Consider the following 24,580-nt stretch of genomic DNA (forward strand, 5'->3'; position numbering starts at 1 on the left):
ACCGCCTCTGCGTTTCAATACCCGTGTAAATCTCACTAGGGTAAGGTAACGTTTGTCAAAATATTTTCATAAATCCACTCTACAAAAAAAATTATCTTTGCTTATATTTAGCCAATATTGATCAGTTACCTTGTCCTATGGATATCTAGTTATAAAATTGGCAAGGTGGTGTAAGCTTACACAAACACAGACCTTATTTTAAGTGAATCTAAAAATATCCTATGGAATGAATGAAGGAACCGCTTTTCAGATTTTGCTAGGTGTCATGGGAATTATGACTCGCACTTTGGTAGTCAATTCTTACCATGTCCACTATTAAAATAGGATTTCCTGCATATAGAAATTAGTTTTTGTTTTCAACATTCATCACAGGTAACTTAAACTCTATTTTTATTCAAACAGATGAGTATTTGTCTCCTAAGCAGACTCTTCAGTATCAGTCACTTCAGAGCTGTGTGTTTTACAGATGGAAAATACCACCAACCTGTGGAATCACCTTAGGAACACCCATCCAAAAGCCCATATGTATTATATTAAGTTAAAATAAGTGTTCATTCAGTACTGTTGCAATTGTCATTATTACAAAAATGTGTGTATATATATATATATATACACACACATACATACATACACACACTTAAAAAAAATTGGCCGATTAATCGGCATCGGCCTTGAAAAATCATAATCGGTCGACCTCTAGTCTGGACATCACAATTCACCACCTCTGTAATAGTATGCAGTTAACTGTCCAGAACACATTTGTCTCAATTTCCTCCTAATACAGAATAACTGGTTAATGAGTTTATTGAAGACAAGAATCTGACAATCATTCTCTCACACACACGTAAAGTTGAAAAGTAATATAAAAAGCTAACTCTGTGGAAGGTACATGATCCTTCCATTTCCTCCTATGCTCCAAAGTTATGTAGTGCCAATCTGAACATGTCATTTGTGCAGATCCATTTGTTGTCCACGTTCTTCAGCAGGAACGTTTGTTGAAAACCCATCACCTGGTCCGTGTCAGCCTTTTAAAGAAAAGAGAACAGATGAGCATCATCCTCTACCAATATAATTTACTAAATCTATCATTATTAGGGTTGCAAAGGGTCTGAAACTTTCTGGAAAATTTCAGGCAATGTTCAGGAAATTTTCCATGTGAAGTTAAGACTGGGAATTTTGCTTAAATTCACCAAAAAGTTAGCTTATAAAGGTGAACCTTTATTGTATTATACATGTAAGGCAATTCTAGATCTTGTGGCTGCAACCCTCTGCATGCACGATGCATTCGTCCATCGCATGTACAGCCGATTCTCAAGATCTTGCACACTAATGAGATGCTATTGAGTCCACACTACTACACTGTCTGAGCCAAAGACGACATGCTTTCTGGTAAGTTATTACAATACTGGGTGGGATGAATATATTTTATGACATGACTTTTTGTTAACTAGTAAATAGTAGTCATCAAGTTATGGCAGCAATCTACCTCACCAAGCAAAGTGTGAAGAATAAGAGCAACACATTGAAGTTGCCCTGCAACACCCGTTGGGGTGGTGTTGTCATCATGTTTGACAGTCTCCTGGAGGGGAAGGAGTCTTCAAGAGTGTATTTTGGGAGAGAGTGATAAGCAGCCTGAAACTCCTGAAACCTATGGCAATTGCACGGATTGAGAGAGACAATGCCATCCTGTCTGATGTTCAGACTCTGCTTGCAGATGTAAGAGAAAATATCTGTACAGCCCTGCCCACTTCACTGTTGCTCCAAGCAGAGGAAACTACAGTTCTGAAATGCATCAAAAAGTGTGAAGATTTCTGCCTGAAGTGGTAATCAGCATGAAACTCCTAAAACCTATAACAGTATGGAGGAGAAGAAATCCGTACTGCCCTGCACTCTTCACTGTTGCTCCAAGCAGAGGAATCTGCAGTTCTGAAATACATCAAAAAGCCAATACAAACTGCAGCGTACATGTTCGTATGCTGGCAAGAGCATCCTGTCTGGTGCAGTGATCAACAAGGCGTATGGTGTCATTACTACCGTGTCTCGCCACCTTGGCCTGGATGAGGGCAAGGTTCTTGGCAGTCTGGCAAAGTTTTTATTTCACCTTTATTTAACCAAGCAGGCCAGGTGAACATGTTCTCATTTACAACTGCGACCTGACCAAAATAAAGCAAAGCAGTGCGACAAAAACAGCAGTTACACAAACAAACACAGTCAATAACACAATAGAAAAATATATGTACACTGTGTGCAAATGTAGAAGAGTAGGGAGGTAAGGCAATAAATAGGCCATGGATGTGAAATAATTACAATTTAGCATTAACACTGGAGTGATTGATGTGCAGATGGGCAAGTAGAGATTCTGGGTGAGAAAGAGATCAGTAACAATATGGGGATAAGGTAGTTGGGTGTGCTATTTACAATTTGGCTATGTACAGGAACAGTGATCGGTAAGCTGCCAATCACTGAAGTACACTTCCAAGCAAGGGCTTTGGGATGGAGATGCAATATGGCACTCGTGCCAACATATCTCATCAGCCACCTGGTGGAAGGGTCTTTGTGGATCTGAGGCTCTTTCCCCTGTTGCCTCCATCATCCTCTAAATCCCACCACCTCAGAGTGCAACTGGTCCTTGTTTGGGAACACACACACACCAAAGCACACAACAGGCTGAACAATACAAGGGTTGAAAAATTGGTGGCCATCCGGGCAAATTTTAGGCTTTTTGAGCCTGACAACGAGCCATTCTCAACCAGGTTGGAAATTGACAGTGAAGATGAGGCCTCAGAGTCTGATGTTCAAGAGGTGGACATTGAGGAGGTCCAGGGAGAACTCATGGAAGCTTGAGAGGAAGACAACCATAGCTTTAGTTTCTGGACTATCATTTTACAGATTTATGTTGAAAATGTTTTTGGGAGATGCGATGGATCATTGAGGATCATTCAATATTCCTTTTCTTTTGTTGTTCAGTGAAATCCTCCCATGTGAAGAGTCAACTCATTTCATTAAAGTTAAATTCCTAACTAAATTGTTTATTTCTATTGGAAGGATTTAATCATTTTCAATTATGTCTACTCAAGGTAAAAATATGTCTTCATATGACATGGTAAATAGCCAATGCAAAAAACATTACATTTAAAAAAGGTATTAATATATATATATATATATATATATATATATATATCTCTGTTAATTCCCATGGAAAGTTTCCCTCTGAATATTCCCCAAAATGTGCAACCCTAATCATTACATACAGTAGAAATTAACCACAATAAGAACCATCGATTTGATTCTAAAATTGATTACATTTAAGCTCAAGTGTTTTTAAGTGGTTTTAAAATGAAAACAGGAGCAGGAGCTCCTTCCATGTTCCCATGTTCAGCGGTGAAACAAAGACACCGATGAATGTTCCTGCAATTTATTGTGCAACATTTCAGCCCAAGTGTGCAGATATCCAACTTTATTTCGTGACATTTTTTGTACCCAGGTTCACCGGTGTCACTATGCTAGCTTAGCAGCTTCATTCCTTTCCTCAACTTATCTTTGACTGGGATTAAAGTAGGGTCATTTCAAGCAGTTGGTGAGTTTCTGGTTCGATGTCACTCAGTTACTCTCGCCCCTCAACTTGCACTACATTGACCCCAGCTGTTGATCTAACTTAACTGTGAATCCAGGTCACGGCACCACTATAACCCGCGTCACTGTGTTAGCTTATTCTCTCAACTTGCCTCTGACTTGGCTTGACTACAATCCTCTGCTACAAACAGTTAACACACATGACTGTCAACTTGACAATATATACACCAGTTGTGCCACTGAAAAGGATGCATATCACTGGCGCCACCTCAAGCTGTGGGTGAGTTTCTGGTACGATCTCCCTGTTACACCAGCAAGTCACTCAACGTGTGTCCACTACTTTTGAAATTACCTACCTTGAGCTGTCCCATCACCATGCTCATTACACAGCTGTCTGGCGTGGGCTGGTGGTCCTGTGCGGTGATGCTGTGCTGAATTGACTGGAACGGTAAGCTCTGCAGTAAGGGAGAGAAGAGGTATTTTATGTCTGTACCATGTTAAAATAATTAGGCTATATATTATAATTACTTTGAAGTTTAAATGAAGATGTCACTTACAGTGATCTTCTCCATAATGGCTTTATGCCCCTGGAAACCAACTCCTTCCCATGTTAAACATGACGCATCAGTCTGGACACACAAACATCAATAATTTATTAAGACAGCGAGCTCTCACATCAGTTACACACTGAACAACATGAGCAGCTGTGTATTCGTTAGATTCCGTTGCATGACGCTTTGCGGAATGGGAGGGACCTACCTGAATTGGACCAATAGAAATGATTGTTTTCGTTGTAAAATGTTTTCCGCTTGGAGTAAACGGTTACCAACCCAAATGTTTTGCAACGGAATCTGACCAATGAATACACCCCATGGGTCCATCTCAAAAGTTTTCCTCGATTCCTTCTATCCTCTCATCCATGCCACTTTCTCAAAGCACTTCGGAGGATAGCCCTTGAACATGACTCAATTCCAATCCATTACACATAAGTCATTGGACTAAGGCGTCTTCTGTACAGGGGAGTTAAGTCCTGACACTCAATCTGAACATTAACACGCATCGCTTGCAGTACCCATAGCTGTATGGATCTTGAAAAATTGCAACAGTAAGTATCTTTATTTTAATGCTTTTTTTCTCAACGATGAAAGGGCCATATGTTTCAGAAGCCATATTGTAAGCAATGATTGACGTTTCTAAACGTTAAAACACAGCGTTGGGATTGTGGTTCACATGAGCAAAGCTGAAAACTGTAGGGTTATTTGAAGGAGAGTGTCCAAGTGAAGTAGGCAAGGAATTAAGAGAGGAGTCACCCCAGGTTTCCAGATGACAAGGTTGGTCCATGAAACACCATTACACATCTCTAACTGTGTTGAAATGTAAATACTCACATAGAGATCGGCGAGTTTGGTTCTATCAGAATCAAACTGTTGGTAATAATGTTGCACAAAGCCTGCACCTATCTGCTCCCAAACCGGTTTGCTTGCCATGATTCAAAGTGCAGGTTGGAATCTGGAGAGGAAAATGCGACTTGAATATGACGTAGCCAACAGCGCATCTCTGATGAGCACATTCCACGTGTTGCAGAATCATTCTGAATTATAATGAATGGAAAAGATAAAACTTCACAGTTTGTCATCATGTATTTATCTACTTATCAAGAGAACATGAGCACGAGAATGGCTAACTAGCTATCTAGATCTCAAAACTGGAAACACTAGCTAACGTCAGTTAACGGAATGAATACTGCGTTACATAGCGAACTAGTTATATACAGGAGCAAGCTAGCTCGCTAACTAGTTTAATGTCAGTACATTATTCCACTCAGAAAAAGAAAGCTAAACTTTTACTTTGTGTTGCAAAGAATAATTTCCCCTATAAACTACATGTTTTATTGTTGAATAGTTGTATAAAACTTCATATGGAACTTACCTTAATATGCAATTTGCTAGTAATCCAGTGTGGATGCACAACAGGTCTCTCCCGCTTCATCCGGAGAAAAACTTGTGTTGTCATATACTGGGGCCAAACAACCAATAGATGCGCTCTTCAACTTGATTGACGGGTACCTACGAGCGGGAATGGCACCCAAATGGGCGTTTCCATCAAAATGATATGGGAGAAATACCAAAGTGCAACCAACCTTGGTAGCTCAATTATTTTCAGCCCATTGATAATTAAATGTATATTAAATGTTACGTTTAATGACAATGTATACTTTTGTATAACATTGAGAATATTTTTTATTTAACCAGGCAAGTCAGTTAAGAACAAATTCCTACATGGACAACTGTGAGTTAATGGATATGACAATGTATACTTTTATATAGCATTGAGAATCAGATGTTTTTAATTAAGCCTTTATTTAACTAGGCAAGTCAGTTAAGAACACATTTTATTTAGTTATTATACACATGAGCTCTTTGTAGCCAAGAGAAAGTGACATAAAATAGTTTAGTTTTCAACAAGTGCTTTATGTAGCAGCTAGCTGTGTATTCCTCTGATATATTTTGATATCTGTGGTGGTGTGAAACTCAGTAACAGCTTTCCAGATGGTTTACTGATAGTCAATAAGAAAGAAACCACTTTGTTGATAATTATTTAGTATGATGATCACGAGTGACAAAAGTATCAAATAATATACAACTATGAAAAAATATGTTCAACAAATAAATGTTGCTTGGTGCAGTGTGTTGAGAATTACTAAGTGCCAATTCCACTCCAGTATTAGGCCATACAAACAGGAAACAATAGCATTATAAAAACATCATGTTAAGGTTTACTCAAGCTTGAACATCATATACTTCAAATCATACAATTGGTGAGAGTACAAGTGTGATGATTAATAACATTGTCCTTATAGCAATTTAATTCAACAGGTGACCACGCAATAAAATAAAGGAAAACACTCAGAGGCACTTGAAAAACAGAATCTTGAAGAAGTCTTCAGATCAATAACACAATTTTCCTTTTTCAGGTGTCCGCATCATCTGATTTCTTCAGCGTCTTCACAGCCACTTGATAGTGAGAGAGCCAACACTATATTGCTTGTTGAAACTGTTGTACTGTCAGATCCTCCAGTCCAGAGGACACTAGTATTATTGTCTATAGTCAGGTCCAGAGCCGTATCCATCTATGGCTCTGGTCCAGTTAAGACAGCCATGCAGACTGAGGTCACCTGACCTAGAGGAGTCAGGCTGACCATTGCATGTGCGATGTGTGGGAGCTGCAGGCATCCGTTTCAAGTAGCCTCCTAAAATGGCACCCTATTCCCTATATAGTGCACTATTGTTGACCAGAAAACAATGGGTAATACAATATGTAAGGAATAGGGTGCTATTTGAGACAAGCTTTCAGTGTCCTGGGTGTGGGATGAAATAATCATCTGTTCTCAACACTGGGGGAAGCTCCTGATGCTGCTGCCTACTGGGGCTGGCTGGTTTCTGTAGAGACAGAAGTTATGGATTTAAATTAAATTAAGTCACATGTGCCGAATACAACAGTTGTAGACCTTACCGTGAAATGCTTACTTACAAGCCCTTAACCAACAATGCAGTTCTGAAAATACAAATATATCCACTGAGAGCAATGGAGAACTAACATTTAATAATAATAATTATAGAGCCTCCCGAGTGGCACAGCAGTCTAAGGCGTCACTACACACCCGGGTTCGACCCCAGGCTGTGTCGCAGCCAGCCACGACCGGGAGACCCATGAGGCGGCGCACAATTGGGCCAGCGGTGTCCGGGTTAGGGGAGGGTTTGGCCGGTCGGGATGTCCTTGTCCCATCGCGCTCTAGCGATTCCTTGTGGCAGGCCAGGTGCATGCACGCTGACTTCAGTCACCAGTTGTATAGTGTTCCCTCTGACACATTGGTCCGGCTGGCTTCCGGGCTAAGCAAGCAGTGTCAAGAAGCAGTGTCGCGTTTCACAGTAAGGTCTACAACTGTTGTATTCAGCATTTCATGTATTTTTTTAAACTTTTATTTAACTAGGCAAGTCAGTTAAGAACAAATTATTATTTTCAAAGACGGCCTAGGAACAGTGGGTTAACTGCCTTGTTCAAAGGCAGAACGACAGATTTTTACCTTGTCAGCTTGGGGATTCGTTCTTGCAACCTTTCGGTTACTAGTCCAACACTCTAACCACTAGGCTACCTGCTGCCCCCATGTGACAAGAAACATTTGATTTTGATGTTACTAACGTTATGGACATTTTTTATAAGCAACTGAAAAAAATGCTTCTTCGGCACCTCCAATGTTTTGAGCTGTTATAGACTTCCGACCTGTGCGTGGCAATAATGAGTGATTGGAGGTGCCAAAAAGGCTTTTTTTTCAGATGCTTGTACATTCTTATTTATACCTTTTTTTGGAAGTACATACCGGCCATAACTGGAGAAAATGAAGATAGTTGCTCAGCGAAACTCCACAATTGGTGATCAGCAAACATATTTTGACATTATAACACTTGCAGAGCTGGTGAATGACAGTTTGAGTTGGAACTTCTTGGGTGTTACAGAAGACTTTGCTAGAGGCGTCACTACAGACCCTGGTTCGATTCCAGGCTGTAACACACCCGGTCGTGATTGGGAGTCCCATAGGGCGGCGCATAATTGGCCCAGCATTGTGCGGGTTAGGCCAGGTTAAGCCTTCATTGTAAATAATAATTTGTTCAGAACTGACTTGTCTAGTTAAATAATGGTTAAATAAAATTTTAAAAACACAGAGATACTGGTTCAGGGGGATAGTGATTAAGTATAGGAATACAGCATTTACACTCCAAATGGATATTGCCTTAATGGTTGACTGAGATGTGCATTGATTGATTGACTCCTCACATTTAGAAAGCTCGGGACACTAATGGTACGGAAGATCTTTCTAAAGGCGCCCGGCAGGGTTCCTTGTTCCTTCTCTGCCTGAGTGACATGCTCCTCCATGACATTCACATTGGCACCCACCATCTTCACAAACACCTGGACACAACACCAGGGAACAGAGTCAGATACAGAACTACCATATCTGTGCACCAAATATAGAGAATAGGGTGTCATTTGGTACACAGATCATGTCAGGATTTCAATGACGTCATACTGGTCATTAACAATTACGTTAAGTAAATCACACTTACATCCAACTTGTCAATCTTTCTGTATATTTGTCTCATCTCTTCTGATTTTCTATGTATTTGAGGTAGGTTCTCGTTGACAATCTGTGATGTGTCGTTGCGGATCTATAACCAGAACAAGAAAATGTAATTTCTCACCCACTGTCACAGACAAAGACATGAGCAGCACATAAAGGGATGCGCACAAATGGCAATATACCATAAAAAGCTATGTATCAAACTACAAAATACATTTCCAAGTAGTCGGCCCGAACAGCAACAACATTCTCAATAAGTAACGGTTACAGAAACATTTGACTTGCTCTAATTGTAACATGTTGTTTATCTACTTTAGTTGAATGCACTGACTGTTAGTCACTTTGGATAAGCGTCAGTTAAATTACCAAAATGTGAAAATGAACATACCAAAATGAACTGCAAAGCACACTAGGTATAATTAGCCTTGTGTCAGTCAGAACTCATTACAATAATACTCGGCATGTTTTGCAAATGTCAATTTTTACATATACAATTATATTTAGTTAATTCGGCACAGGGGTGTCCAATCCTGTTCCTGGAGAGGTACCTTGTATCTTTTTACTCCAACCACAGTTGTAACTAACCTGGTTCAGTTTATCAACCAGCTAATTATTACAAATCAGGTGTGCTAGATTAGGGTTGGAATGAAAACCTACAGGATGGCAGCTCTCCAGGATCAGGGTTGGACAGCCCTGATTTCGCAGATTATTTTATCACACCATAGTGCCATCAGACTTCTGATACCAATGCAGGGCGAGGGGCCCACAACACTGAAGCGCTATAAAAAATGCATTGTATAGAAAAGGATTTTAGTATTTTGAAAATACAAAATTACAGCTCCTGAAAGTATCTTGTTAAAAAATACAATAGAGTGCAGTTCAGCCTTGTGTAATACAAATTACTCAAGTAAACGTAATACATATATCAAATACTGCCGATCTTTGAGCACGTACCATGTCAAGCATTCCAACAAATTCATCCACCCTAGTAAGCATTTCCTCCAGACTTTTCTCCAAACCCAGGATCTGTGGGGTATAGAAAGCAGGACATGGTTATAACCAGTCAAGTGACATTTCCCTTGTCACGCGTATCCAGTTATAGCTAGCTTTGGCCAGCGCTATTGCACCTCCCAGCATAGACGGTATGATATATTTTACATTCATCAGAAAGGTTGATTAATTCTAACCTCGTCTCCAGCAGTATCTCTGATGTAAGAGGAGTAACTTAGGGTAGTGTGTCTCAGGATATCATCCTCCTCGTTGTGGTCTGGGTCCGTGTCGGGTTCCTCGGAGTTGAAGCTCGGACTCCGCAAGACTGCTGCGTCGAAGCTGGGGCTTTGCGACACGGTACCATTGCTTAGGGCCTCGCTCAACATGGATAAACTGCTCACACTCTGCGACACGATGCCACTGTCCCGACTCACCTCGGCACTGGACTCCTCCAGCGGGGAGAGAACATCTACCCTATTTTCCATCCTAGGCTCCATCTTTCCCCCTTTTGTTTATTTTGGTTTTCAGCTACCGTGTTATGATTGTCAGCTGATTAAATCACGTGGTTGAATATTTTAATGGCGGCTTACAAGGATCAAGTAGAGCTAAGCGAAAAGGCGCAATGTTAAATCAGGGCTCTTTCTCACTAATTTCCTCTGAAGTTGAATACTGAAATCTGATGACTCAATCGCCATTAGAAACGTGTAAAAACACAGGAAACAATGAGTCAACTTTCCACAGTAGAAAATGGGAATGAACAACTGGACAGCAAGTGCATTTTAAACCTTTATTTCAAAATGTATCTCCCAAAACGTACAAAACAGTAAGAAAATATAAACACAATATTCACAATACAATTCAAATTAATTGCATTAAGGGTTTGAATTTCAACTGTGGAAATTAGTTGAAGTGATAATTATGGTTTACTATGTTGAAAGAGCAACTAGGCCTACTAAATATTGATTGAGCAATTACAGATCAAGCCCTAATATCCATTCAATTGTTGTTTACATTTGAGTGCTCAGTACATATCTGGACGAAAATGAATTAAAAGGCACAAAGTGTTTTACAAACCTTTTCTCCAATAAGTGTGGAGAATGTATAGCAATGTCTGTACAGCATCATCATCATCCCATAGAATAAAAACAGTCCAGTTTACATGATATGCTGAAATATTCCCCATCATAATCATCCTCGTACCATAACACCTCATGGGATTATTTGTTCATATGTCATTGTTTTTCCCTTGTAAAAATCTATTATAAAATCCGTATGTACATTAAAAAGACAGTAAAACAATAGACATCATTCCAGAAAAATCTAGATGTTTCTGTAATAAATATAAAACCTGTAATATTTCCTAGGCGTGAATATGTTGGCTCACACAGTCGATGGTACAGGGTACTACCAGAAGGGGGCAGTGACCAACACATTATAGCACTACTCAACAGGGTTGAACTGACTGTGCATAGTAAAGATATGCATGGAATAACCGCACTATGGTCATAAGAACAGTGTCAAGGTAACCAAAGCAGCCTATGGGGAGAGGAAAAGGAAAGAGCAACACAAATGACATATTTGTGAACCAAAATAGGGCGATAATCCAATGTTAATCCTGGAGATTTAAAGAGTTGAAACAACAACAAGACTGTTAAAAAAAATACTTTGCAAACCTTGACAGCTTAAAAGCCTTGAACTACAATGTGAATAATGGTGAGAAGAATCCCATACAAAAATCAAACCACCAATGGATGATGGCTTAGTGTCCCACAGAATCCATGTACTCTATGAAAGTTAATCATACCATGGATGGATAGATGACGTTTGTTAACCAAAGTACCACTGGATCCATACATGGGTCTCAATGTGTGTGCCCAACACAGTGTAGGAAAGTGAATGAGTGAGGTTAAGCAGATGCAGATTCAGGTGTTATCACCTTCACCTCTTAGCAGTCCTGCCTGCTGTAACAGGGTTCACATCCCCCTGCCTGCTGTAACTAACAGGGTTCACAGCCAAGAAGGTGAGTAAACAGTAAAGATAAGGATCCATTAGCGGTGAAGTGAGAGGGGTGCTAGTCAGATAGTGGCTTTTTTCCAGAGAGCATGTTGCATTCCTGGAGCTCCAAAAACAGACAACCAGTGGAGAAGACGAAACAGGATATAGACTATGTTCAGTGTAGGAAGTATTGCTTGATAGCAGTTCAAAATGTACCAGGTATAAATGACTGCTGGTAAGGGAAGTAAGAGTTTTAGTACATGTGATGATCCAACACTTCTCCTTATTAAAGCTTAGAATAATTTATTGGAGAAGATAAATCACCTGTGAATACACAGGTAAAATACAGATATAGAGAATCAGTAGACAGGCAGCATCGTACAGAAACATAGAATTGTTCTTAAAAACAAAAGCTCAAAGTTGGTCCCAAAGAGGAGATCGAGGTTCAGATTAAAAGTGGCCACTATAGGATAGCAGGTGAACCCCATCAGGCCTACACATTAGTGGCCTAAAATGCTCATTTACAAGACATTGAAAACCTTAACTCAAACAATACAGAATAAACTGTCCGTATTTGTTTTATAAAAAATGTAATAAAATTAGTAGGAGGTTTGAGGAACAACGTTCATTCTCATGGTGGGTATACCGGGCAGGGGATGCTCCAGCTCACGTCCAATGTGTGTGTGTATGTGTGTATTATTAGTGTAGGTGTGTGTATTATAGGGTGATGACGGTGCCATCCTCTTCCACCCCTCCCCGGGGCAGAGCCAGGCTGTGTCGAGGGTCCGTCCTCATGGTGCTGAGGATTTTGTGCAGGCTGCTGTTGCTCTCCCGGAGGGCTGGGTTGCTGCTGTGGTGCTGGGTTTGGTGATGCTGCGGGTTCTGTAACTGGGGCTGCTGGAGGTTCAGGTCCCTGTGCAGCATGTAGCTGAGGCTGCCGTGGTGAGAAAGGCCATTGAGGCTGGCCTGGGAGTGGGAGGAGGAGGTGGAAACCACAGAGAGGGGTCGGATCGGGGGGTTGGTGGGTTCCACGGGGGCCTGGGGAGGGGCTTGGATATGGGAGCGTGACGTTCTTGAAGTCACGGACACCATTGATGCGCTGGAGCGCCTCGACGGCCGCTTGAGGGTGCTCTCGATAACGATGTCTGACTCCTCATCGCTTTCCAGCTCGTCGGGGTAGCCATGGGCACCGGTTGCCATTGCTGCGGTGGACAGGCTGGGGTAGCCAGTGGAACCGCTGCTGTCTGACGACTGACCGGAGCTGCCGGATATCCGGCTGGCTCGCACCACATTGTTCCGCTGGTTCACCGGCTTCACTGTGACAATCAGGTTGTGACTGTTGGCGATCATCATGTCCGTTACCTGGTCTAGCGTCTTCCCAGTCACCTCAATGCCGTTGACCTCCAGGACCTCGTCATTGACGGCCAGCAGGCCCGTGCTCTCAGCCAGGCCCCCAGGCACCATGCGGGAGATAAAAATCCCAGGCACCTTCTCCAGGCCATGGGGCGTCACCCGTACGCTTGTCCCATCCCGGATGTAGAACCCCAGGGGTTTGTCAGAACCATGGCGGTAGAGACGAACGCGGCGGTGGGACTCTGGTAAGATGTCCACATCGATGATGGAGGAGACTGGCCGGAAGTCCTGCGGCATGCCAATACGGATGTGAGGTCGCTTCCTGTTGACGTCGTTCCGCAGCGCCACCACAGCCTTCTTCTTTCGGGTCAGAGAGTGAGTCCCATAGCTGCTGTAGTCGACCTCCTCTGAAACACAACAGGAGAAATAGAACTGGTTAGAGCCTTTTCTGAAACCCAGAACAGAACTGCTAAGAACTGAAACACAGAAAATATAGAACCCGTTAAGGCCTCTGGAAGACAGGAGAAAACAACTGCTCAGAACTATGTCTGAAACACAGAACAGAACTACTTAGAACAGCTTAGCTCTCAGGAACACTTCACTTAAAGCATATGAGCCTCAAATGGTGAGCAGATGTTTTCCTTTGAAAGAACACAATACATAAAGGTTTTATTTGTAGCAAGAAATGTATGCAGTGCTCATTACCATACACATCAACAGGTCTTAGTCCAAACTCCTCTAACTCTACCCCTGGGTAAAGCAAGCATCAACCCTTCATGTTTTTAAAAATGGACAAATGACCAAAACACACATGAAACTGCAAGATGACAACATGAACACAGATGAACTATTCCAGACTTGGGACATCAACACAACAGAATAGTGAAGCTGCCAATACATTCCAGATTGCAGTCCTAGAGTCATTAATAAAACGCTGAGAGGGCAGAGCTGAGCTGACAGCGTGGGGGTGTGTGTGTGTGTGGGGCGTTCCTGTCTGTGCTGACAGTGCTGACAGAGCTGTCCCGCTTTACTGGTACTGCTTAGACAGCTGCTGGTGGGGAGGCCCTGCCTGCCTGCCAAGCCAAACCATGGCCAAAATGGGACCAGAGTCACAGCGTACTGACTGTTTACCAGTCCCACTCTAAAGAAACACCCACACAAGGAGTTGAGGACGAAGGGAAGTTTATCATTAAAACTCCACAGCTTGTTTACTGTGAAATCCTTTCCCTCCACTTCAGAACAAAGCTTCAACTGGGCTGAACTTGTGGCGGACCCTGTTGCACTCTGGGCCGTAGAGAAAGCCTGACGAGTGCTGTGCTGCTCTGGTGTAGCTCTGCAGTCAGTGGGGTGGAACAGAGCCACAGGAAGAACAGTTGTAAGCAAACACCAGGATGGGATTACAGTTGGAATACCGATCATTCTGAGCTTCAGTTGTACACGACTCGCTGTCTGCAAGCAAGGGCAACGGAGTGTGTTCACGCAAAACTATTTTCACAGTTCAAAAAATATATAAAAACATTTCAACCAACCCAATATGTCTAGGCGGTATACGATATACTGGGGTATTTGGGGGAAAAAAAACCTCAGGATGGTTTTTCAATACCGTCAAAACTACTTCTTTGAAGTTGTTCAATATATTTGAATATTTATAGCAACTTTTTAAGTTAATACCTACAGTCAACTTGTGCAATACGTTCGGAGACAAAGCAGATTGCCCTTTTCATTCCACCCCTCACATTATAAACAGCGGGAGCTGGTGAGTCCAAAGCATTGTATATCTATCGGTAAGTCTCTGTTGTGCAGCGCACATGAGGTGATGAAGTTACACCTGTATGCAATTCACTACTACATTTTTGCCATCAGATATCTTACATCTTTCTGCCGTGTTTGAGAAGTCAAAAAGCTCTGGATCAGTTCTGTACAGATGCCATTTTTCCCCCCTGTGCTTCCTACTAGCATTTTTCCCCCCTGTGCTTCCTACTAGCATTTTCCCCCCTGTGCTTCCTCCTAGCATTTTTTCCCCCTCCTCCTTTCTTCTCCCCTCTGCTCCTTGTACACATAATGCTCTTCCTTCAGAAAAGCATTCATCACAACTTTGTTCATTTGCACAATTTCTCTCATTCACTTCCGTTTGTAAAATGTAAACACTCACTGAAAATGACACTAGGTAGCTACTATCTATCCAGCTTGACAATGACAGGAAGAGAAATAAAGAGAGACAGAGAATGCCAGAAACAGAGCTACAGTATGATAGTGAGAGGACTGCTCAGGCATAATAAACTCATCCTGTGATCTTCCTCTCAGGACATGTCTGTACTGCTAGCTGTGTTGATCCAGATCCAAGGAGGAAGTTGGTCCGGACAGTGTGAAGCACAGTGCTGCAGGAACAGGAACTAGAGGTCCTACAAGGGGGGGGGGACATCCACCACTTCCATGGCAATGGGCCACGAGTCATAGTCCCTCCTGGGGTGGACACTTGCCTGGGTGTATGTGTTTGATGTTATAGCATATGCAAGTGGGATAACCATATGGTCACGTGGTATAGATGTGTTCCCTCTGCTGGAAAAGTGTGTTAGTACCTATGCTAAAGTATTTTTGGAGGGGCCAATTCTCTGTGCTAATAGTTTCAGTGGGAGTATTTTGTGCACCACTGTACTGACCCAACCTCCCAGGCCGACTAATGACTTTCTGCATCTCCTCCCCACTAATGACAGAATCTAATGACAGGACACAACACACTGTTTTAATAACGCTGTTCTGAAAGCAAACTGCTGCACTCCTTGCTACATATACAGATGGCCACAGGTAGGTTTGCAAAGGGTCGGAAACTTTCTGGTAAATTTCCAGAAATTTTCCATGGGACGTTAAGTCTGTGAATTTGGGGAATTTTGCTCAAAATGTATTTTTAAAAAGTTATAAGCTAACAGTGAACCTTTTTTGTGGGATAGATAGAAGGCAATTCTAGGTATTGCGTCATATTTTGGTTAAACCATCCCCAATTCAATGGAATTGCAACCCTCTGCATGCACAGTGCATTCTTCCAACACATGTACAGCTGATTCTCAAGATCTTGCACACTAATGAGCCCACACTGCTACACTGTCAGAGTCAAGGACTACATGCTTTCTGGTAAGTTTTGATTACAATACTGGGTGGGATGAATATATTTTATATGACATACATGATTTTTTGTTAACTAGTAAATAGTAGCCTACAGCAAAGTGTGTTTAATAAATCATTTCTAACTTGTTAGCAACTTCTGCTAGTTAGTTTTTGTTACCATGTGGGTTTTAGCTTGCTTGAGCCTGTGAACTGAGGAGTGTTAATTCACTGTTTCTATATATATATAATCATATATATATATATATAAATATAAATGGTGAAATAAAATGGGGATTTAAAAAAAAACATTTCTTAAAAAGGAGTTTAATCAAATTTGCTTAACTATTTATTTGTACATGGAATGTTATATATATTTTTTACACATTTTTGTCTAATCTTTACAGGAAAATGCCACGGGTACTATCTGATGTGTGGAGACATTTCACTGCAGCTAATGTAGAAGGAAAAGCTGTGTACATTTGCAAATACTGTGCCAAATCATATGTGAATAATGCAACAAAGATGCAGAATCATCTGGCCAAGGGCATAAAGTTCCCTCAGCACTTACAACAAGCAACCTCTGACAAAAGTCCCACTACTTCTAGTAGAGTTGAAAATGATGAATCAGACACTTTATCGATAGCAACAGCTCGTGGTCCTCCTGGAATCAGAAGCTCTTTTTGACTCACTGGAGGAACGTAGTCAGAGAAATGCTGATGAATGTCTTGCTCGAGCTGTGTATGCAGCTCATTCACCTCAGATGCTCACAGGCAATGTGTATTGGAAGAGATTTCTGAATGTTCTTCACCCAGCATACACCCTCCAACCAGACATGATTTATCTACTCATTTGCTGGATGCAGAGTTGAAGGTCAAGCAAATCATAGAGAAAGCAAACTGTATTGCAATCATCTCTGATGGGTGGTCAAATGTTCGTGGACAAGGAATAATTAACTACATCTCCACCCCTCAACCCATATTCTACAAGAGCACAGACACAAGGGACAACAGACACACTGGTCTCTACATTGCAGATGAGCTGAAAGCAGTCATCAATGACCTTGGACCACAGAAGGTATTTGCACTGGTGACAGACAATGCTGCAAACATGAAGGCTGCTTGGTCTAAAGTGGAGGAGTCCTACCCTCACATCACACCCATTGGCTGTGCTGCTCATGCATTGAATATGCTCATCAAGGACATCATGGCACTGAAAACAATGCATACACTCTACAAGAGAGCCAAGGCAATGGTTAGGTATGTGAAGGGTCATCAAGTTATAGCAGCAATCTACCTCACCAAGCAAAGTGAGAAGAATAAGAGCACCAAATTGAAGCTGCCCATCAGCACCCGTTGGGGTGGTGTTGTCATCATGTTTGACAGTCTCCTGGAGGGGAAGGAGTCTCTCCAAGAAATGGCCACATCACAGTCTGCCGACATGGACAGCCCCATCAAGAGGATCCTCTTGGATGATGTATTTTGGGAGAGAGTGATAAGCAGCCTGAAACTCCTGAAACCTATAGCAATTGCACGGATTGAGAGAGACAATGCCACCCTGTCTGATGTTCAGACTCTGCTTGCAGATGTAAGAGAAGAAATCTGTACAGCCCTGCCCACTTCACTGTTGCTCCAAGCAGAGGAAACTGCAGTTCTGAAATGCATCAAAAAGTGTGAAGATTTCTGCCTGAAGCCCACACACGCCACAGCGTACATGTTGGACCCCAAGTATGCTGGCAAGAGCATCCTGTCTGGTGCAGAGATCAACAAGGCCTACAGTGTCATCACTACCGTGTCTCGCTACCTTGGCCTGGATGAGGACAAGGTTCTTAGCAGTGGCAAACTACACTTCCAAGCAAGGGCTTTGGAATGGAGATGCAATATGGAAGTCGTGCCAACATATCTCATCAGCCACCTGGTAGGACTTTGTGGATCTGAGGCTCTTTCCCGTTTCCTCCATCATCCTCCAAATCCCACAAACATCAGCTGCCTCAGAGCGCAACTGGTCCTTGTTTGGGAACACACACACCAAAGCTGACCAATTCAAGAGTTGAAAAATTGGTGGCCATCCGCGCAAATTTGAGGCTTGTTGAGCCTGACAATGAGCCATTCTCAACAAGGTTGGAAAGTGACAGGGAAGATGAGGCCTCAGAGTCTGATGTTCAAGAGGTGGACATTGAGGAGGTCTAGTGAGAAGACATGGAAGCCTGAGAGGAGGACAACCAAAGCTTTAGTTCAATCATTTTACAGATGTATGTTGAAAATGTTTTTGGGAGATGCAATGGATCATTGGGGATCATTCAATATTCCCTTTCTTTCATTGTTCAGTGAAATCATCCCATATGAAGAGTCAACTCATTTAATTAAAGTTCAATTCGTAACTAAATTGCTTTTAAAAATGTATATTGGGAGGATTTAATCATTTTCAATTATGTCTACTTATGATTAGGTTAAAAGGTTTATGTTTGTCTCTATATGATATGGTAAATATACCCAATGCAAAAAAAACATCTATATTTAAATGATATATGAATTTTCATATATTTCCATTAATACCCATATATTCTCACAGAAGGTTTCCACCTCTGAATATTCCACAAAATGTGCAACTCTAGCCACAGCTATAGAAGGTACAGAACCACAAGCCACAGAACCCAGTCTGGCCAGCTCTACTGTGGATTTTCATATAGAAGCCACCCTGCCGGCTCCAGCTCCTACCCTGCCGGCTCCAGCTCCTGCCCTGCCGGCTCCAGCTCCTGCCCTGCCGGCTCCAGCTCCTGCCCTGCCGGCTCCAGATCCAGCTCCTACCCTGCCCACCCTGTCAGAGAGAGGCTGGAAAATACCCGTAGACACCCTTTTCTGTTTCACTGCTGCTTTCAACTCTTGTTTTTAAGAAAGCTTCCCAAAGCTTCTGAATATCATCAAAGTAGGGTGCAGAAATTATTCTTAGTTGTCGGGTCGAGGCAGCAGGAAGTATAATTATTTAGATTGAAGCCAGACAGGCTTTTATTATGGGGAGGAATTTATGCCACAAGTGCAAGTCTGCTGATGGGAAACACATTGAGGCTGTACTGCTCCATCTCATTACCGAGGTGGACTGGTGCACAAACACTTCACTCCACTGTCCCGCCTTTAGTCCCAAAAACCCCCAGGCACACCTTGTCCCAAAAACCCCCAGGCACACCTTGTCCCAAAACCCCCAGGCACACCTTGTCCCAAAAACCCCCAGGCACACCTTGTACCAAAAACCCCCAGGCTCACCTTGTCCCAAAACCCCCAGGCACACCTTGTCCCAAAAACCCCCAGGCACACCTTGTCCCAAAACCCCCAGGCACACCTTGTCCCAAAAACCCCCAGGCACACCTTGTCCCAAAACCCCCAGGCACACCTTGTCCCAAAACCCCCAGGCACACCTTGTCCCAAAACCCCCAGGCTCACCTTGTCCCAAAAACCCCCAGGCTCACCTTGTCCCAAAAACCCCCAGGCACACCTTGTCCCAAATACCCCCAGGCACACCTTGTCCCAAAAACCCCCAGGCACACCTTGTCCCAAAAACCCCCAGGCACACCTTGTCCCAAAAACCCCCAGGCACACCTTGTCCCAAAACCCCCAGGCACACCTTGTCCCAAAACCCCCAGGCACACCTTGTCCCAAAAACCCCCAGGCACACCTTGTCCCAAAAACCCCCAGGCACACCTTGTCCCAAAACCCCCAGGCACACCTTGTCCCAAAAACCCCCAGGCACACCTTGTCCCAAAAACCCCCAGGCACACCTTGTCCCAAAACCCCAGGCCTACCTTGTCCCAAAACCCCAGGCACACCTTGTCCCAAAACCCCAGGCACTGATATGAAACAGAACAACACATTCCCCCCACTGAATCCCAAAGTCCTTTCCAAACCAACAAAGTTGAGGGTCAAGAGTCTCTGAACTATCTGAGAAACACAAGCGAGAGAGAGAGAGAGAGAGTGAATCTCACCAAGATCCAGGCCACATGAACAGACTGCTGACTAGAATGGAAAGACTATTTATACAAACACAAATAATTGGATGGTAAGATGGAAGGACAATTAGCCCAGTAATGTAAGAGCTGCAGCCCTGTTGGATAAAAGAGAATGATCATCAGAGCATGATGATTATGTGGCTTGTAGAGCATCGGGGGGAAATGGAATTTAGAAAAAGTCTGAATGCTTCGAGTCAATACCTTCAGTCTGATGTTGACTGACACAGCACAAAACAAGACATGTAATAAAGGTACTAATGCGGAGGGAATACAGCTAAATAGTTTGGCATGGAACTGAAAACACTGACAGGAACCAAATAAACATCTTCCCCAAGATAACTAATCTGAAAACTAATTAGGTGGCACCCGAAATGGCATCCCCATAGGCTCTGGTCAAAAGTACTTTACCATTTAGGGAATAGGGTGGCATTTAAGTTATAAGGTACAACAACAAACAGCCTCAACCAAGCCATGTGATGCTGCCAGTCACCTGACCTGGCTCTCCCATCCCAGTATGGGTCAGGGTTTAGGGGTTAAAGGTGAAGTGCCTAAATTCCTCTGTTTGTAAGAGGGCCGAGAGGGCCTCCCACCCACAATCCGGTCAGACTGCCAGGCTGGCTCTGTAGGGTTTCACCAGTCAGGAATGTGGCACTTGATAGATATGGAGATATCTCTGGACAGGTTTAACTTAACTCAGTTTCTGTAGCTGTGTCTACTCTAGCCTTGCCTAGTCCTAATCCTGCATCCCCTTTAGGCTGGGCTAGGTCAGAAATGGCATCCTATTCCCTACATAGTACTCTCCTCCTCCTTGTTAACTGGACCTGTGAAAAAGAGCCTCTTTTCAAGTCCAATAAAGGGTTTTATGATCAGTCATTAGGCCTCCCCATGTGCTCTGTTCTCAAACACCTTGTTGTACGTTTAGTGCTGAATGTATGTATTCGCCAGCAAGCGGAATGTGTTAGGCCAGAATGTAGCCTACTGGCCAGCACAGAGTACAACGATAAAACACAAAGTAGAAAATAAAATGTTATATTTTGAGCCACTATTTCTGAGCCCATTTGTTCAGTTCAAATCCAAGAACAGTGCATATTGTTGTGATGTAGTGTTGTCGTGATAATAAGTTCACGTGGATGGGAAAACTAACATACATTAGTCTAGACTAATCTGTCGGCTCTGTATAATGTTGCGGCAGGTAGCCTAGCGGTTAGAGCGTTGGGCCAGTAACCGAAAGGTTGCTAGATCGAAACCCCGAGCTGACAAGGTAAAAATCTGTCGTTCTGCCCCTGAACAAGACAGTTAACCCACTGTTCCTAGGCCGTCATTGTGAATAAGAATTTGTTCTTAATTGACTTGCCTAGTTAAATAAAGGTTAAAAAAAAATGTAAAAAATGAACTCTGCATAACAAAGACTGGTAAATAATGGTAACATTCTACACCTCTGTGACAAACCAATCGTAAGCCTGGCTTTACAAAACGTTAATAAACACCAAACACTAGCTATACAGAACATTAATAAGCAACATAACTCACATGTTGACTTGTTCCGTTGACGTGAGCCTACCGATCTGAGGGAACATTCAGGGTCTGGTGTTTGTGTTTGTGGTGTTTGTGATGGACGACAACACGTGGCATATTACACCTCCATTACGCAACAGTTATGATGCAGAGATGTTTGGTTGATCCTAGATGTAGGCATCTAGGATCCCCTCTGCTCACCAGGTATACTGTAGGCATCTAGGATCCCCTCTGCTCACCAGGTATACTGTAGGCATCTAGGATCCCCTCTGCTCACCAGGTATACTGTAGGCATCTAGGATCCCCTCTGTTCACCAGGTATACTGTAGGCATCTAGGATCCCCTCTGCTCACCAGGTATACTGTAGGCATCTAGGATCCCCTCTGTTCACCAGGTGTCGGCTACGGGAACTAGACCTTGAATGTTCCTTCAGTTTGAGTACATTACTAAACATAGACTCCTCAGAACCATGTTGGTCAGCGAGCAGTAGCCAGAGAGGAACAAACCAGCAGGTTTCTGCCAGGCTGGTGTGAGAGATTGGAGGTTAGAGGTCAGGGAGAGAGAGGGGTGAGAACATCCTCCCCCCCAGGCCAGGCTTGGGCTAGCCACTGGGAGTGACCACTGGAAGAGATGTTAGTATTTAGACGTGACCCTGCTACAGACCCCTGCTAGGCCTGAACAGCCAGCTCACTGAAGAACACATGACCTCAAAGATCAAGAGCCTCCTTTAAAAACAGCATGGGTAACCAATACTCTGGGCCAACAAACTACTCTGGCTTACGCAAACACCACTCACACAACACAGCTAGGCTATCCATCTTCCATAGAGACAATAAAAAGGGTCTTTCCTCCACCACCACAGGAACAAAGTGACTACCCATGGACTAAACAGTGACTAACTGCTCTTACTGCCAGTATAGACCAGGGGTGTCAAACTCATTCCATGGACCTAGACAACCAGGTGAGGGGAGTTCTTCAGTGACCTTAATTCAATCAATCAAGTGCAAGGGAGGAGCGAAAACCCGACGTGGAATGAGTTTGACATGAGGTAAAGACCATAACCACCACAGAGAGGTGTATAGAGGGTATGCAGGGCACGGGACACAGCTGCCTTTCCCATTATGTGACTGGCTGCCGTGGCTAGCCTGGCCAGAGATTACTCGAGAAATTCCCCATCCACTCATCTCCACACCAGCCACCAGAGGTGTTGCATCACCTGCAGGGAAAGGGTCAGTTAGAGGTTCTAAAACCTGTGTGATCCCGTCTGTCCGTCCAGCATCAGGGAGGTCTGAGTTGCAGCAGGAAGACTGCTGCCAAGGCATTCCTTTAACACTAACATGGAAAAAGGGAATCGCCTAGAATTTAAAATAAGCAAACATGTTTGCCACGGTAGCAGGGTCAGGGGGGAATGTTTAGGGGCCTAAGAACATCTACATAGTAGATGACAGCTAGAGTGGCCGGTGAGGGAGGACGTTATTTAAGTTCCAGCTCTACCATAACAACAGAAATATCCTGTCGTCTCGCTCGTCACACACGAAGTTCAAAGAACCCGAGCAAGACCTATTAGACTGACCCCTTCCAACCACTGCTCCTCCAGAACTGGGAGCAGAGCTAGAGGCTGGAGACAGGGGAAGACAGAGGGAGATTTGACTTTACTCAAATACTCTCAAGAGACAGACGGGCGAGGGAGGAGCTCGTGCTCCCTGAGAGTGCACAGTCAGCAGCACGGCCCTCCCCCTTCCTCCTCTCCCCCCTGCCTGTTACCACCAGACATCTGGGACCAGTTAGGGGGCTGCTGCTGAAGAGATCAGGGTGGAGAACAGGAACGGCAGCACTACGATGGAGGATTAGCTCTTCTCTCCTCCTCATTTTCAGACGCATCACATTTTTTAACACAGGTCATGGTTGCCGACTTGTCTAGTGGTTGGCAGGGGGGTAAATGATAAATGGTCTCCACCCAGAGAAGTCAGAACACGTGTTGGCGGTTAATGTTGAGCGTTGTCTTACCGCTGTCCATAAGTTCCACAAGCCTTCCAGGCTTTTAGCAGTGAATTGGGAGTTCAGGACCCATATTTGACATCGGACTTTGCCATTTAAATCAAAATGAATAAGGGAGGGGGGGGGACGACGACGACTCATCCTAGATCTCAGATGATCTGTGAATACAGGCTAATAGCATTGCAATTTTGTCCACTTCACATTTAAAGTAGCAGCCAAGCACAGCAGAATTTAGAAACAGAGGAGGTTGTGGGGCAGATTTTGGCACAGTATCGGAGCAGGGTGACTTAAATCACAGTGGCATGCTGGGAGTCAGGGCCACCCGTCTGTTTACAAACAAGAGATAGACTGGAAGGAGAGACAGAGAACACGAAGGAATACATCTCTCCTAATAGACATCGGAGTCTGGACCTCGCCAGGGAGGGAGTTCATATGAGGGAGCGAGTCCAACGGCCTCCTACTTTCCAAAAATGGGGAAAAAAGGGATTTCTAAAAGCTTCCACAAAGGATGTCCAAAAATCTTCTTTCTAAAAAAATGACATATTTAGAGCTCATGGCCATCTTAGTCCACTAGAGTGTGAGAGTGAGGGGAGAGATGGTGCATTGGGGACAGATGTTATTAGAACCACAACAGCAGGAGACTGCTGCCGTTTCTAGCCTGCTACAATAGAGCTTTAAGCTTTAGGAAGAGAGACAGCGCTATAGAGTAGGAAGGGACAGATAGAGACAGCACTACAGAGTAGGAGTCAGACAAAGCACGCCGACAGAGGACAGCTACATTAGCGAGAACTTCAGACTCTTTAGTCCTTTAATAATGTTTAACCTGCTCCGGATTGAAAGATTAGATTCCTATTCGATCTGGTTCACACTGTTCATTACGAGAGAACATGTATGTGTCCTTGGTGGATACATTAGAAGTA

At 43.4% G+C, this 24,580-nt stretch overlaps 3 protein-coding genes across 3 annotated transcripts in view; all 3 read right to left on the bottom strand.

Moving 5' to 3' along the window:
- Nucleotides 1-788: 788 nt before the first annotated feature.
- Nucleotides 789-5,628, bottom strand: LOC112264653 (nuclear transport factor 2). The gene is made up of 5 exons (XM_024441406.2): nt 5,503-5,628; nt 4,962-5,082; nt 4,131-4,202; nt 3,930-4,028; nt 789-1,025 (listed from the first exon to the last, which is right to left on the bottom strand). The coding sequence occupies exons 2-5, from the start codon at nt 5,058-5,060 to the stop codon at nt 909-911; spliced, it is 387 nt and encodes a 128-aa protein (XP_024297174.1). The 5' UTR covers nt 5,061-5,082; nt 5,503-5,628; the 3' UTR covers nt 789-908.
- Nucleotides 5,629-6,156: 528 nt separating this feature from the next.
- On the bottom strand, nt 6,157-10,266 carry LOC112264654 (biogenesis of lysosome-related organelles complex 1 subunit 4). The gene is made up of 5 exons (XM_024441407.2): nt 9,898-10,266; nt 9,665-9,736; nt 8,697-8,798; nt 8,407-8,541; nt 6,157-7,013 (listed from the first exon to the last, which is right to left on the bottom strand). The coding sequence occupies exons 1-5, from the start codon at nt 10,195-10,197 to the stop codon at nt 6,924-6,926; spliced, it is 699 nt and encodes a 232-aa protein (XP_024297175.1). The 5' UTR covers nt 10,198-10,266; the 3' UTR covers nt 6,157-6,923.
- Nucleotides 10,267-10,473: 207 nt separating this feature from the next.
- The window catches only part of LOC112264656 (partitioning defective 6 homolog gamma), a 46,636-nt gene continuing 32,529 nt past the window's right edge, over nt 10,474-24,580 (bottom strand). Inside the window, exon 3 of the mRNA XM_024441408.2 lies at nt 10,474-13,455. Coding sequence (XP_024297176.1) covers nt 12,413-13,455 — 1,043 coding nt within the window. The 3' untranslated portion in view covers nt 10,474-12,412. The remainder of the gene's footprint in view (nt 13,456-24,580) is intronic.

This window comes from Oncorhynchus tshawytscha, linkage group LG13 (genome assembly GCF_018296145.1).
Source record: "Oncorhynchus tshawytscha isolate Ot180627B linkage group LG13, Otsh_v2.0, whole genome shotgun sequence".
Classification (NCBI taxonomy): Eukaryota; Metazoa; Chordata; class Actinopteri; order Salmoniformes; family Salmonidae; genus Oncorhynchus; species Oncorhynchus tshawytscha.